The sequence below is a fragment of the Diadema setosum genome, chromosome 5 (genome assembly GCF_964275005.1).
Source record: "Diadema setosum chromosome 5, eeDiaSeto1, whole genome shotgun sequence".
NCBI lineage: Eukaryota > Metazoa > Echinodermata > Echinoidea > Diadematoida > Diadematidae > Diadema > Diadema setosum.
Window position 1 is genome coordinate 8,385,497 of NC_092689.1, and position 12,182 is coordinate 8,397,678.

A 12,182-nucleotide genomic window follows, 5' to 3' on the forward strand; every position below is an offset into this window, starting at 1 on the left:
TCTCCACTAGGTTCTTTCTTTTTATTGTCAATAAATTCATCTCCCTTTTATCCCCCTTTTCACTCTTTTATCCCATTGCCTACCAGATTCTCTAATTCCCAATGAGTAATATAAAGGGCCAACCAGGTTCCCATACACAATGGGTTTAAGAATGCTGTCAAAATCTGGGAAGGGATTTGTGCAAATAGACAGGAGGTGATCGTTTCATGACAAGATAATTGTGGCAGTCGACAGATATAGCTTCCCGTTGATGTGCTTAATAAGAGGATTTAATACTGCTTTAAAGTATAGGAGCAACCTTTTCTGGCCACTGCACAGATGCCACACGATCACTGCTAATCCATGCATATTCCGTCCTTCCCCTTATGCCTGAGATTTAATTTGACGACCTAAAAATCCCAAAGCACTAACACACTGTCTGCCTGCGCTGCCGCAAAGTGAGACGCACATAAGGAATGTTGGCGACCTGAATAAAACTTGCGTAACACAGAAATCTCCACTGTCCACCTCCTCCAAATGTTTTTGTTGTAACTTCTTCATATGTTAAATGTAGGTTGTATGTGCAGCATATCCTAAAAGATTTGCACCTCATTTGAAACCTTCAAAAACACTGTTGACTTCAAGACACAAGGATGATGGCTATTTATCAGTCTATCCGTCACTTTAACTTTGTTGATACTTGCTTCTTCTTTTATTAAATTGTGGAAGCATCACTGAAATTAACTTCATTTCAGGACCATCAGGCAGTGAAAATTCTTTTTCACCATAATGAAAGTTTGCTTTTCTAACTACTAGATAGTTACAATCATCTTTGATATATACTAACACCTTTAACCTTCCCTACCTACCCTCTTTACTGTAAACAAGTTGTACTACACGATTTCAACGTTTTATCAGCATTCTTTTTTTTTGTACATTTTAAAAAGTGTTGTCTTATCAAAACATGGTATTCATGCATCAATTAAGTCTGTCTTCTGTTTGTGATTTTCTCGTATGAAATGTCCTCATCATTCTCGTCAATCAATTGCCTTGTGGTTAAACAATACAGCACAATCTACATGTACCAATTGATTATACATGATTTACCTTTTCCGACTGTTCATCATCAACCATGCCGCTATTCAACCTTTGCCTACAAAAACAATGCACGTGCACAGCCACAAACAAATAAACACAAACACACACACATGCATAATTTATACCACTCAGAGTTGAGGTTGGATTCTGCTGTGAACATTACAAGCATCACAGAGGATTAGCGATATCACATTTCACACTCGTGTGTAAAAAAAAAAAATACACAGATAAATACATAGAACTTCTCCCACTCTTTCTCTCTCTCTCTCACACATACACACACACACACACACACACATACACAAGCAGGAGCAGCCCTGGGTTTTACTACAAGACAAGGTGCAGACTTGTGCCATTATCAAGTCATGACAACACCTTCCATTTACATATGCAGCCTAAAATTTCTGTCTACACACAAAATATCAAACATTGCATGATCAAACTCCCCCTCAATGAATTTACCACAGAAGGAAAGTGGAGAGGTATCAGTTTTCTTTGCTAGACAACATCCATAGCCCACAAGTGCCCGCAGGCAAAACATCTCCCTAATGCATAAATGCAACTCAATAATAATCTCATCCTATTTGTTGTTGTTTTTTTCACCCTGACTTTCTCCTTCTTAATTTGGTGGCTCCAGAACAGTGGCGTTGATGTTGTAGTCGAGAGGGCAGTCTGCGGGATCGATGCAGGCGCTGTCGTGCAGGACCCTGCTCGCCGGGCAGTTGCAGCCGGGCACGCAAGGGCGGAGACATTGGTCCTCCAGGATGCCCAGGGGCAGGTCCTTGTTGGCACAGGTGCGGGGACACGCCGGGCCGCACTCATCAAACATGAAGCCCCTGTCCGTTGGACAGTTGATGGCTGCAGTGAAAAGTCAGAGTCAGACATGAGTACATATTGGCAAGGCTGTGAAATATACTAAAATGTCTGCCTGCTTCCACTCGGTCACAGTCAGAACATGAGATTAGCTCCATAACAACTGAAGAACTCACTCTTGAAGGTTTGATGTGGTAGTATTCAAGCCCTTTGCTATGGAATCCAACATCTGACTTTTCTCTAATATTCTCAATGAACTCACTATAGGACTATATTCCATCAAGAGTCCCCCCCCCCCCCCCCAACTGCATTGGAGATATAATAACTTGTATAATTTCTCTATAAATCCAGGAATTACATTTGAAACCTTTGGTGAACATTAAGCAGTTCTTGATGTCAAATGACTACAACAATTCTCAAAACTATGTTCAAGAGAATTTGATTCAAAAAGAAAAATCATTATTAACATACTATTATTCCTTCCTGGTACCTGGTATTCCTGGTACCATTTATTTGAAAACTTTTGCTTTTGTAATTTGAGTCATTTTCTTCATTTTACTCTCGGTATCTGAACATAAAATTCTCTTGCTTTCTTTGAAATATAGAAGAAAATGGTAGCAAGATCATACAGACACTTCATATATGGAATGTGCACTACAATAAAGATTGTGTGGAAAAGGCTTTCAGGAAATTAATACTTCACTCAAACAATTCATTTGCAAGAGATATTGACTCACCACAGAGTGAAGGAGATCTCCAGTTAAGATGGACACCTTCCTGCCGGCACTCTGCTGCATATGCCGAGAGGGCATCACAAAGGCAAGCATCACTGGATCCACAGGCACACAGGTCATAGACACAAGCAGCATAGTACTGTTGCGGAGGCACTTTGTTGTGGCAGGCCGAAAAACGAGGCGACTTCAGGACAGCACACTTGATGTTGGCGAGCTTCCTGGCATGGAATCCCGCATCTGTGCAAGGATCAGTGTCCTTCACATCGCAGCTGCTCTGGTCCGACGTCTTCCAGCTGTTACCAAATACTGCCACTGAGCTGGCCAGCTGTCCTGACCTGGTGCGCAGATCGTCCTGAGGGTATCCGTTGAAGTTCCCGCACAATCCACAGGTCTGCCTTGCGTAGGTGCCAGGCACACTGACCTCAACGTAGCTGCTTCCATCCCACAAGACTGTCACCCCGGAGTTGGTGTTGACATAGAATGTTGTGGCCCTGCGCTCAACATACAGGTACGGCTGTTTCAGGTATGGAAGGCTGACCACTTCATTGTTCACCTGCACGATGCCACTTTGTCCAAGATTGACCTCATTTCCAGCAACTATGACAGTGACCTCCTGAGTCCAGGACACTGCACCCATGTTCCTGTCGTCATTGGTCACTTCCACAATGAAATCTTGGTTCTGGCAGTCCATGGTCATGATGTAGCGACAAGCTCCCTGGAAGTGAATCAGCTTGCCGTCAAAGGTACGATAGTGGGGGTCGCCAAAGGCAATGCATGTTGCAGGACGGAGGATACACCTTGGGCAGCAGTCCCCTGGCATGACAACTGGAGTTTCATCTGATGCACAATTCATGACTGGACAGCGCTGGGTCCTGCACTGCACCTCACCAGCCACACACTCACAGTTTGTGCACTCATCCCGCAGCCACATTTCACCAGACTGGTATTGGATCCCCTGGTACGAGCACGGCTGAGATGCTGTTCGACAGGCAAAGCAGCAAGAGCCTTGTGGTCTGTATAGCTCCTCACCTTCAGGACAGATGGGTGCATCACACTGAGTTATCTCACAATTGACAGCACCAGCATCGCAAGAACAAGTGATGCAGTTGTCAAGTCCCCGACTCCATGTCTGTCCATCCAGGTAGTTCTGGCCAGTCTCTTCATCGATGCACCGCTGGCAGCGGGGACAGCACTCACCACGTGGCACAAACTGCTCCGATCGAGGACAGCTGAGCATGGGGCACATCTCACTCATGCACTCCCAGAGGGACGTGTTCTTGCACTCACAGGTGTAGCAGGGATCGCTGTATGGCTTGAAGCGCTGACCGACATTGTCTGCTGTGCACTCACGACTTCTTTGCTCTGCTGTACAAGTTGCGCAACAGTCTCCAACAGCCGGTGCGATGACCTGATCTTCGGGGCAGTCCACTATACTTGGACAACTCTCTCTCAGGCAGAGCAAGCTGCCTCTCTGACAATAGCAAGTTTCACATGGATCATTGTATGGGTTGAATCGCTGTCCATCATTGTAGGTGACTCCATTGAAGACACAGCCAGGACAGATGGGACAGCATTGGTCTGGCAAGTAGACAGGGTTGGCGCAGAAATCCGGTGAGAGACATCTGAGCTCAGAGCAGACAGTCACGCCGTCTTGACACTGGCAGGTGAGACATGGATTGAGTGGTGACATCCAGGACTCACCATTAGCGTACTCAAACCCTTCATAGGTACATCCCTGACACCGCTCGCAACACTGACCTGGATCTCTGATTCGATTTGCACAAGTCAGAACAGGGCACTCTCTCTCCAGGCAGAGAACGTTTCCATTCACACAGTTGCACTCTCTGCAATTGTCTGGACGGAAGGTCTCGCCATTGTTGTACAATCGCTCTTCGAAGAGACACCCATCACACAGTGGACAGCACGATCCTTTGACAGGATGGGTACATTGACTACTTGGACACTCCAAAGGACCACAGTTGACAACATCTCCGACACACTCGCACTGGGTGCACTGCCTCTCCACAGGATACCAGACTGCTCCATCTTGGTATGTTTGGTCATTGTAGGTACATTCCAGGCATGACATGCAGCACTCATTGTCCGCTCGCTGCGGATTCGGGCAAGTGACAGGAGGACAATTAACTGCTTGACAATCAACATTCCCATTGGCACAGGTACACATCTGGCAGTTGTCTGCTGGGTGACGGAATGACTCTCCATTAGCAATGTTCAGATTTTCAAAATGGCAACCATCACAGACTGGACAACACTGGCCAGGAATGTTCTGAGGATGAGCGCAGAGGCGAGAACATGTGAATGATTCGCAGAATACCTGGCCATTCCTGCACGTGCAACGTTGGCAGACATCCGTCGGTGGAACAAAGGTCTCTCCATTTTCGTATGTCAGCCCATCAACAGTGCATTGTCCTGTACACACTGGGCAGCACTGCCCTGCTGGAACGATGGGATTACTGCATTCCACAGAAGGACAGGTTGGATCCTGGCAGCTCACAAAGCCATTGTTGCACTGACATGTGCGGCACACATTCTCGGGGTCAGGGAAGTTGTCTGCATTTGCCCATGGCTTTCCTCCATATGTGCAAGAATCACACACAGGACAGCATCCATCTGTGCCAGGATGTGGGCAGACTGGAGCAGGGCATGGTCGCCTGGTACACTGCCAGTTCCCATCGATACACTCACAGTCGTCGCATGGACTGAGGTTTTCTGGCTCTCTGCACTGGGGAGCTAGACACACAGGGCAGCACTCACCGGGAATGTTTGCCGGATTGGAGCAGTTGGCAGGAGGACAGACACGATCAATGCAGCTGACAGAACCCCTCAAACACAGGCAGTCTCTGCACATGTTATTTGGGTCCACGAATGTCATCCCCGAAATGGCCATGACATCTTCATACATGCATCCGTCACATGCTGGGCAATTGCAGGCATCTGGCATAGGATGAGTGCAGGACACAACCTGGCACAGACGTTTTGCACAGTTTACATTTCCATTGAGGCATGAGCAGACCCGGCAGTCATCAATTGTATCTGCAAACTCTTGTCCATTTACATAATTGTTTCCATCGTATGAACAGCCATCACATGATGGGCAGCAGCTACCAGGAAGTAAGACAGGATTGAAACATCTTGGCTGGGGACATGAGTGTAGATAGCAGTCAACTTCCCCTTGCCTGCAGACACACTCCCTACATGTGTCATTGAAATGAGGGAAGACAGCCCCATCATCAAAATCTACACCATTGTACACACAGCTGTCACATGTTGGGCACCCACACTGGTCGCGGCCAGGGAATTCACAGGAAGCGACACGACATGCTGACCGCTCACAAGTCACTTCACCATTTAGACAGGTGCAGGTTTGGCAGATGTTTTCTGGATCAGGGAAGCTGTCCCCATTCTGGAAGGGACGGTCAAAGTATGAGCAGGCATCACAGACGGGACAACAATCGCCAGAGCGAGTAGCAGGATGGCTGCAAGGTGCTGGAGGACACGATCTAGGTCGGCAGTTCACGAAGCCCGACTGGCATTCACACTCTTGGCATTGGTCCAGAGGGTTGAAAAAGACATCACCATCATTATGCTCATCTCCATTGTACAGACACCCATCGCACTGCTGGCAGCAAGGTCCCCGCTTTGGGTAAGGGCAAGTGATTTGAGGACACGGAGCTACAGCACAGTCAGTGTTGCCATCATCGCAAACACATTCTTGACACTGGTCATCCGGATGGGTGAAGCGTTTCCCGTGCAAAAACGTCTCTCCGAGGAAGACACAGTCGTGGTTGATGCACACTTCGCAGCAGACACCTTCCGGATGTGTTCTATGCGGACAGTTGAGAGGTGGGCAGGACAAACGTTCGCAAATTACAGAGCCACCTTCACAGGAGCACTGTCCACAAGGATTGCCAGGTTCTGCAAAGAGGACACCATTTGCATAGCTCTCATTTCCATAGGTGCATCCATCACAAGAAGGACAGCAGCCAAACAGGAGCGGGTGTGTGCAGGGGGCCTCAGGGCAAGGTGCGTCATGACATATGACACGTCCGCTGGTGCATTCGCACCGCTGGCACTCATTAATGGGATTGAAAAAAGTGTCCCCCTCACGGTAGGTCCTGTCACCAAAGGTGCAGTTGTAAACCTTCTTGATTGAGCAGACTGGGCAACACTTTCCTGGAGGAGTCTCCTCTAGTTCACAGTTTTCAAGAGGAGCACAGATGGGCGTGGTGCAGGTCACATCTCCGTTGATGCACTGGCATTCACGACACTCCCCACTCGAGTCCACAAACAGGGCTTCGTTGTCATGGTTAGCCCCATTGTAGTAGCAGCCATCGCACACTGCGCAGCAGGTGTCCCGACTTGGGTATGCACAATTTGCAGGTGGGCAAGGCCTCGGCTCACACCTGACCTGCCCATTGCTGCATGTGCACTCGACACAAGGGTTATCCGGAGAGGGGAACGTTTCACCGTCCTGGTACACCGAACCATCGTAGGTGCACTCGTGGCAAACTGCGCAGCACTGACCCTCCAGAACCACAGGGTTGGGACAATTCACGGTCGGACACCGCACACGCTCACAAAGGATGTTCCCATTCAGGCAGGAGCAGCTCTCACAGTGGTTGAGGGGGTTACCAAATTTCTGGCCGTTAGTGATGTAGCGTCGATCATATTCGCAGTCAGTGCACCCTGGGCAGCATTGCGAGTGGTGTTGAGCAGGGTGACTGCACTGGGTTGGGGGACACGGTCTGGGTTCACAAGTCACTCGCTGATTCTGTAGAAATAAAAGAGGTGTCATGACGCAAAAATGACATGATTTCCCACTGATTGAAATCTAAAAATTAGTACATTCACATGTCACAACACATCCTACGTTCGATGATAGAGACACTTTAATGTGAATACTCAAAATATGAAGAGTCAAATACCTTATGATATTATGCATAGCTAATAAACTTTCTTTGTTAATTGATCTGTTTCCGTCTTACTGAAATGCTAGATCATAAGATAACAACATGATATTTGCCATTAATGTGATACTATCAAGATCTGCACAGTGTAAACCTTTATTTTTCCAGACAATCTGACAGACATATGAGTAAACATAATTTAAAACCATCTCATTATTGCATTGACAAGGTTCGTACACCTGCACTTTCTCTGTAGTACTGTGATTTCTGCTGCAAACAGGGCACAATTGACTAAATCATCACATGTACACAAAGTTCAAGACTGGTCTAAACATAATAATATTGCCCATGTCAGATATGCAGCATGACAACAGAGCATCTACTGCAGGAGTGCCCCCTGTAGTCCACACCCTGAGGACACGTGTGTGGCCACAACCAGAGACGAGAGATGGGCATTCCCCTTTAGAAGTGAACAAGAAATAGAAAAAGGAGAGGACTTGCTCTCTCACATTTTATTCTGCTCCCACACTGCAATCACTTGCTGGATCTGAATTTTGCAATTTAACCATTACCTTCTTAAGATTCCTAGCACTATAAAAACTCTACTACCTACTGAAATCAAGGTTTTTGCTTCATCAACATCAATTACAACTCCAAGAGATCTGCAACATCTCTGGCACTGAACGGGTTAACTGATAATATTAAGACAAAAACTATGGTCGCACCTGACAGACACAGTCCAGGCACTCATTGCTGGTAGACTGCCAACGTTCCCCTTCCTGGTACTCTCTGCCCTCATCGACGCAGACCTGACATTGAGGGCAGCAGTCCTCTGGATCGGCGTAGATGGGGCTGCTGCACTGGACAGGGGGGCATGTTTCTCGCTCACACACCACTGATCCTCCCTGCAGGGTTTCAGACAGATTATCAGTGTCAAAGTTGTCCCTTTAAATTCACAAACCTATGCACAGCTAATGTGTTGATGTTACACATGGTGCCCCCTCTTGGAAAAACATTTAAGAAAGTCCTGTGTGGCAAGGACGTATCAAATGCTGAAGTGATGATTCATGAGATACAAAATACCATCATTCAAGGTAAAGAAGTACCAGACTTGAGACGTTCCTCAACACACATTCCTCAACATCAGATTACCAGGAGCTGAAGGTGGCATTTAAAGATAATAAAAAGTTTTGGTACCTCAAAAGTTTCCCTGAATTTCCGTGTTTCAGGTTAAAGTACCTTTCATATAACTAACACTGAGAGACTTACTCGCCCCAAAGTGCTCTCATTTCTTAGTAATCATGCAATTAACTGCGACCAGCAGCCCCATACGCATAGCGTAATGGGTCTTCGCATTGTAGCATTCAGGATCATGACAGATTTAGTATCGCGGGTAAATATCAACTTAAAATCCAAAAAATTCTTCAATTTGAAGACTTACCAATTAAGTTGAAGTCTGGAAAACAGGCTTTGGGCAACGTTTGGTTTTGCCAATAGTCCCTTTCTGTTCGAATTGATGACTAAATGTGACTCTGTCGAGAGGACCTTGGGAGAGCTTCATACACTGATTACTACGGCCAGCGCATACGCACACATCACATGTGAACAAATTTCAAATCCCTGAACGGATAAGATGTTTGTGTGCGCATGCGCTGGCCGTCAATTCAGTGTAGCTCTCCCAAGGTCCTCTCGACCGAGTCACATTCAGTCATCCATTCGAACAGAAAGGGACTATTGGCAAAACCAAACGTTGCCCGAAGCCCGTTTTCAATACTTCAACTTAACTGGTAAAGTCTTCAAATTGAAGAAATTTTTGGATTTTAAGTTGATATTTACCCGCGATACTAAATCTGTCATGATCCTGTAAGCTACAATGCGAAGCCCCATTTAGCTATGCGTATGGGGCTGCTGGTCGCAGTTAGCTACTCAGTATGCGTATGGGGCTTCAAGCTGCTGGTCACAGTTATCATGCAATAATGGTTTCGTACAATACATGTACTACCTATTGCATGATTACTAAGACATGAGAGCACTTTGGGGCGAGTAAGTCTCACAGTGTTAGTTATATGAAAGGTACTTTAACCTGAAACACAAACTAAGACAAGGAAATTCAGGGAAACTTTTGAGGTAATACCAAAACTTTATATCATCTTTAACAGGAACCCTCAGGGCTTAATGCTAATGGAAAAACTAATATGTATTTTTTTCTGTCTTAAACCCCTGGGAGTGTCTACAAATGTAATTGCAATAAAAATTTGTTGTAATACTCCTGGCTCTGCAGAAGGTTCTTATAAGCCCAGGACCTGAGGTGGTGGGGGCCCTGTTGTGATGGTATCATTTACCCTGCTGTTGAAAGATGACTATTTCAAACACCACACTCTACAGTAACAGCATAGGAAAACACCTCATCCGCAGATATATAAATGCAAAGCAAGATTTTAGCTGAAGAGCTTATCCACATTTCAGTTTGAATAAATCTATTTCATTTTTTTTTCCCATTTTCCATACAATTGACACAAAAACTCACAAAAAGGAAAATATTAAAGGACAAGTTCACCTTCATTAACATAAGGATTGAGAGAATGTAGCAATATTAGTAGAACACATCACTGAAAGATTGAGGAAAATCAGACAATCCGTTCAAAAGTTATGAATTTTTGAAGTTTTTGTGCAGTCACCGCTGGATGAGAAGACTACTGCAGTGTATGATGTCACATGCGTACAACAATATAAGGAAAATATAAAGAGAATTTCACAAAATTTCATCTTTTGAAAAAAGTACACATTCCCTTGATTCGTTACTGACATATGTTATGGGTAATATTATTCCCATTGCCTTTAGAAAGAGGGAAGTCAAGTGCTCTTTTATTATGTGAAAAAAGTAAAAATATGTTGAATTTTCTTTACATTTTCTTTATACTGTTGTACTCATATGACATCACGAGCCTTAGTAGTCTCTTCATCCAGCGGTTCCAACACAAAAATTTTAAAAATTCATAACTTTTGCATCGATTGTCCAATTTTCCTCAAACTTTCACTGATGTGTTCTACTAATATTGCTGCATTCTCTCAATCCTTATGTTAATGAAGGTGAACTTGTCCTTTAAGTGATTCAAAACAGGTCAGACATTGCAAGACAAACAAGACAAAAAAAATCAAAAGCATAAAAACAAAAATACAAATACAAAAGCAAAGCAACATGACCAACGCGTAAAATACCTATCGAAGAACTGGAACAAGGGTGATCAAGAAAGTGGCTTGAATAACTAGTGATTTAGCACAGCTGTAAAACTGCTGATAAATGATTATGCATTTCATGTAATACATACACCACAGCATACCCATAGCAACCTATACTACAACTGCAAAGCTACTGGGTCTGATGTGAGCATCATACTTTACATATTAGAAATGGACCCGACTTACTGAACATGTGCAGATCTGACACCGGTCTGTGAAGTGACGGAACTGTATGCCATCAGGGATGACGCGGCCGTCGTACTGGCACTGTGTGCAGTCAGGGCAGCACTGGCCTGGGACCGGAACCGGATGGGTGCAGGACCGTTGGCAAACCAGCCCCTGGGTTCTCTGGTCAACACACTGCACTTCGCCAACCTAAGGCCACATTGCAAATCAATAATGAAGATGTTGGGATTGTGTCTCAAGAGTGCTGATGTCAAAAGCAAAGTCATAATCATGTTTGACATCTGTTGAAGAAGACCTGACAATTAAATCTTCTATTGAACCACTATTGATAGTCTCAATTTGGCATTTTGAAATTGTCCACACTCTGAGCTTTCAAGTCATGTATAAACCCATTGAGGACGAGTTCCAAGTGTACTCATGCACATGTCTATGGGATATTTGTGTTGTAGCAAAATCAACCCGTTTTCAATGGGTTAACTGTCTTTTAATTTGTCTCTCTGTTTCCAAAAAACGTATGACAAAATGGTAGAAAGCTAATAACTACATACTAAAACGGGCTTTATACTACACCCTTCATGAGCATGCAAAACATGAAACTTCAAAACAAAAAACATTCTTACACATCAAAAATGTACATAAGTGGTAGTTACGATATGAAGCTTTTGATCTATTCACAAATACAACATAGCTTGATCACCTTGCTTGCCATTTTCCTTAGGGACAGTGATTTTCCGCGATCGCGGAAAACGGACGGAAAACGCGGAAACGGCCATTTGAAACAGAAAAAGTAATCAAGTTTCAAGTTTCAAGTTTCAAGTTTATTTCATATTTCCATTTCTCAGTGATGGGATTACAAAATGATTGAAAATAAAACAAAAGTACAAAACATATACAACCATATCTTATGTTTGAAAGAAAAAAAAAAGACAAACAAACATTACACACAAATATAAATGGTCATTTTCATCTGAGGATACCACAAATAAATGTCAGAAATATGATGGGGCCTACATAAAAGCAATGATGCTTGTAAAAACTGTAGGTTCCCGAGTTTATAGGCGTGAAATTATACGGAGAACGGACATGTTTATCTCGACGAACTTAAATTGTACCAGTGCAAAATCAGTATTAAAAACGAACTATCAAACCACATGAATACTTTAGTATCGCTTAAACGAGACTGTACATATTTCGCCGTGTTTAC

General features: G+C 44.5%; 1 protein-coding gene across 1 annotated transcript in view; it reads right to left on the reverse strand.

The window, feature by feature from the left end:
- Window positions 1-1,624: 1,624 nt before the first annotated feature.
- The window catches only part of LOC140228475 (kielin/chordin-like protein), a 65,556-nt gene continuing 54,998 nt past the window's right edge, over window positions 1,625-12,182 (reverse strand). Inside the window, exons 23-26 of the mRNA XM_072308690.1 lie at window positions 10,979-11,167; window positions 8,278-8,457; window positions 2,628-7,416; window positions 1,625-1,935 (exon numbers count right to left, since the gene is read on the reverse strand). Of these exons, the coding sequence (XP_072164791.1) occupies window positions 1,697-1,935; window positions 2,628-7,416; window positions 8,278-8,457; window positions 10,979-11,167 (5,397 nt within the window). The 3' untranslated portion in view covers window positions 1,625-1,696. The remainder of the gene's footprint in view (window positions 1,936-2,627; window positions 7,417-8,277; window positions 8,458-10,978; window positions 11,168-12,182) is intronic.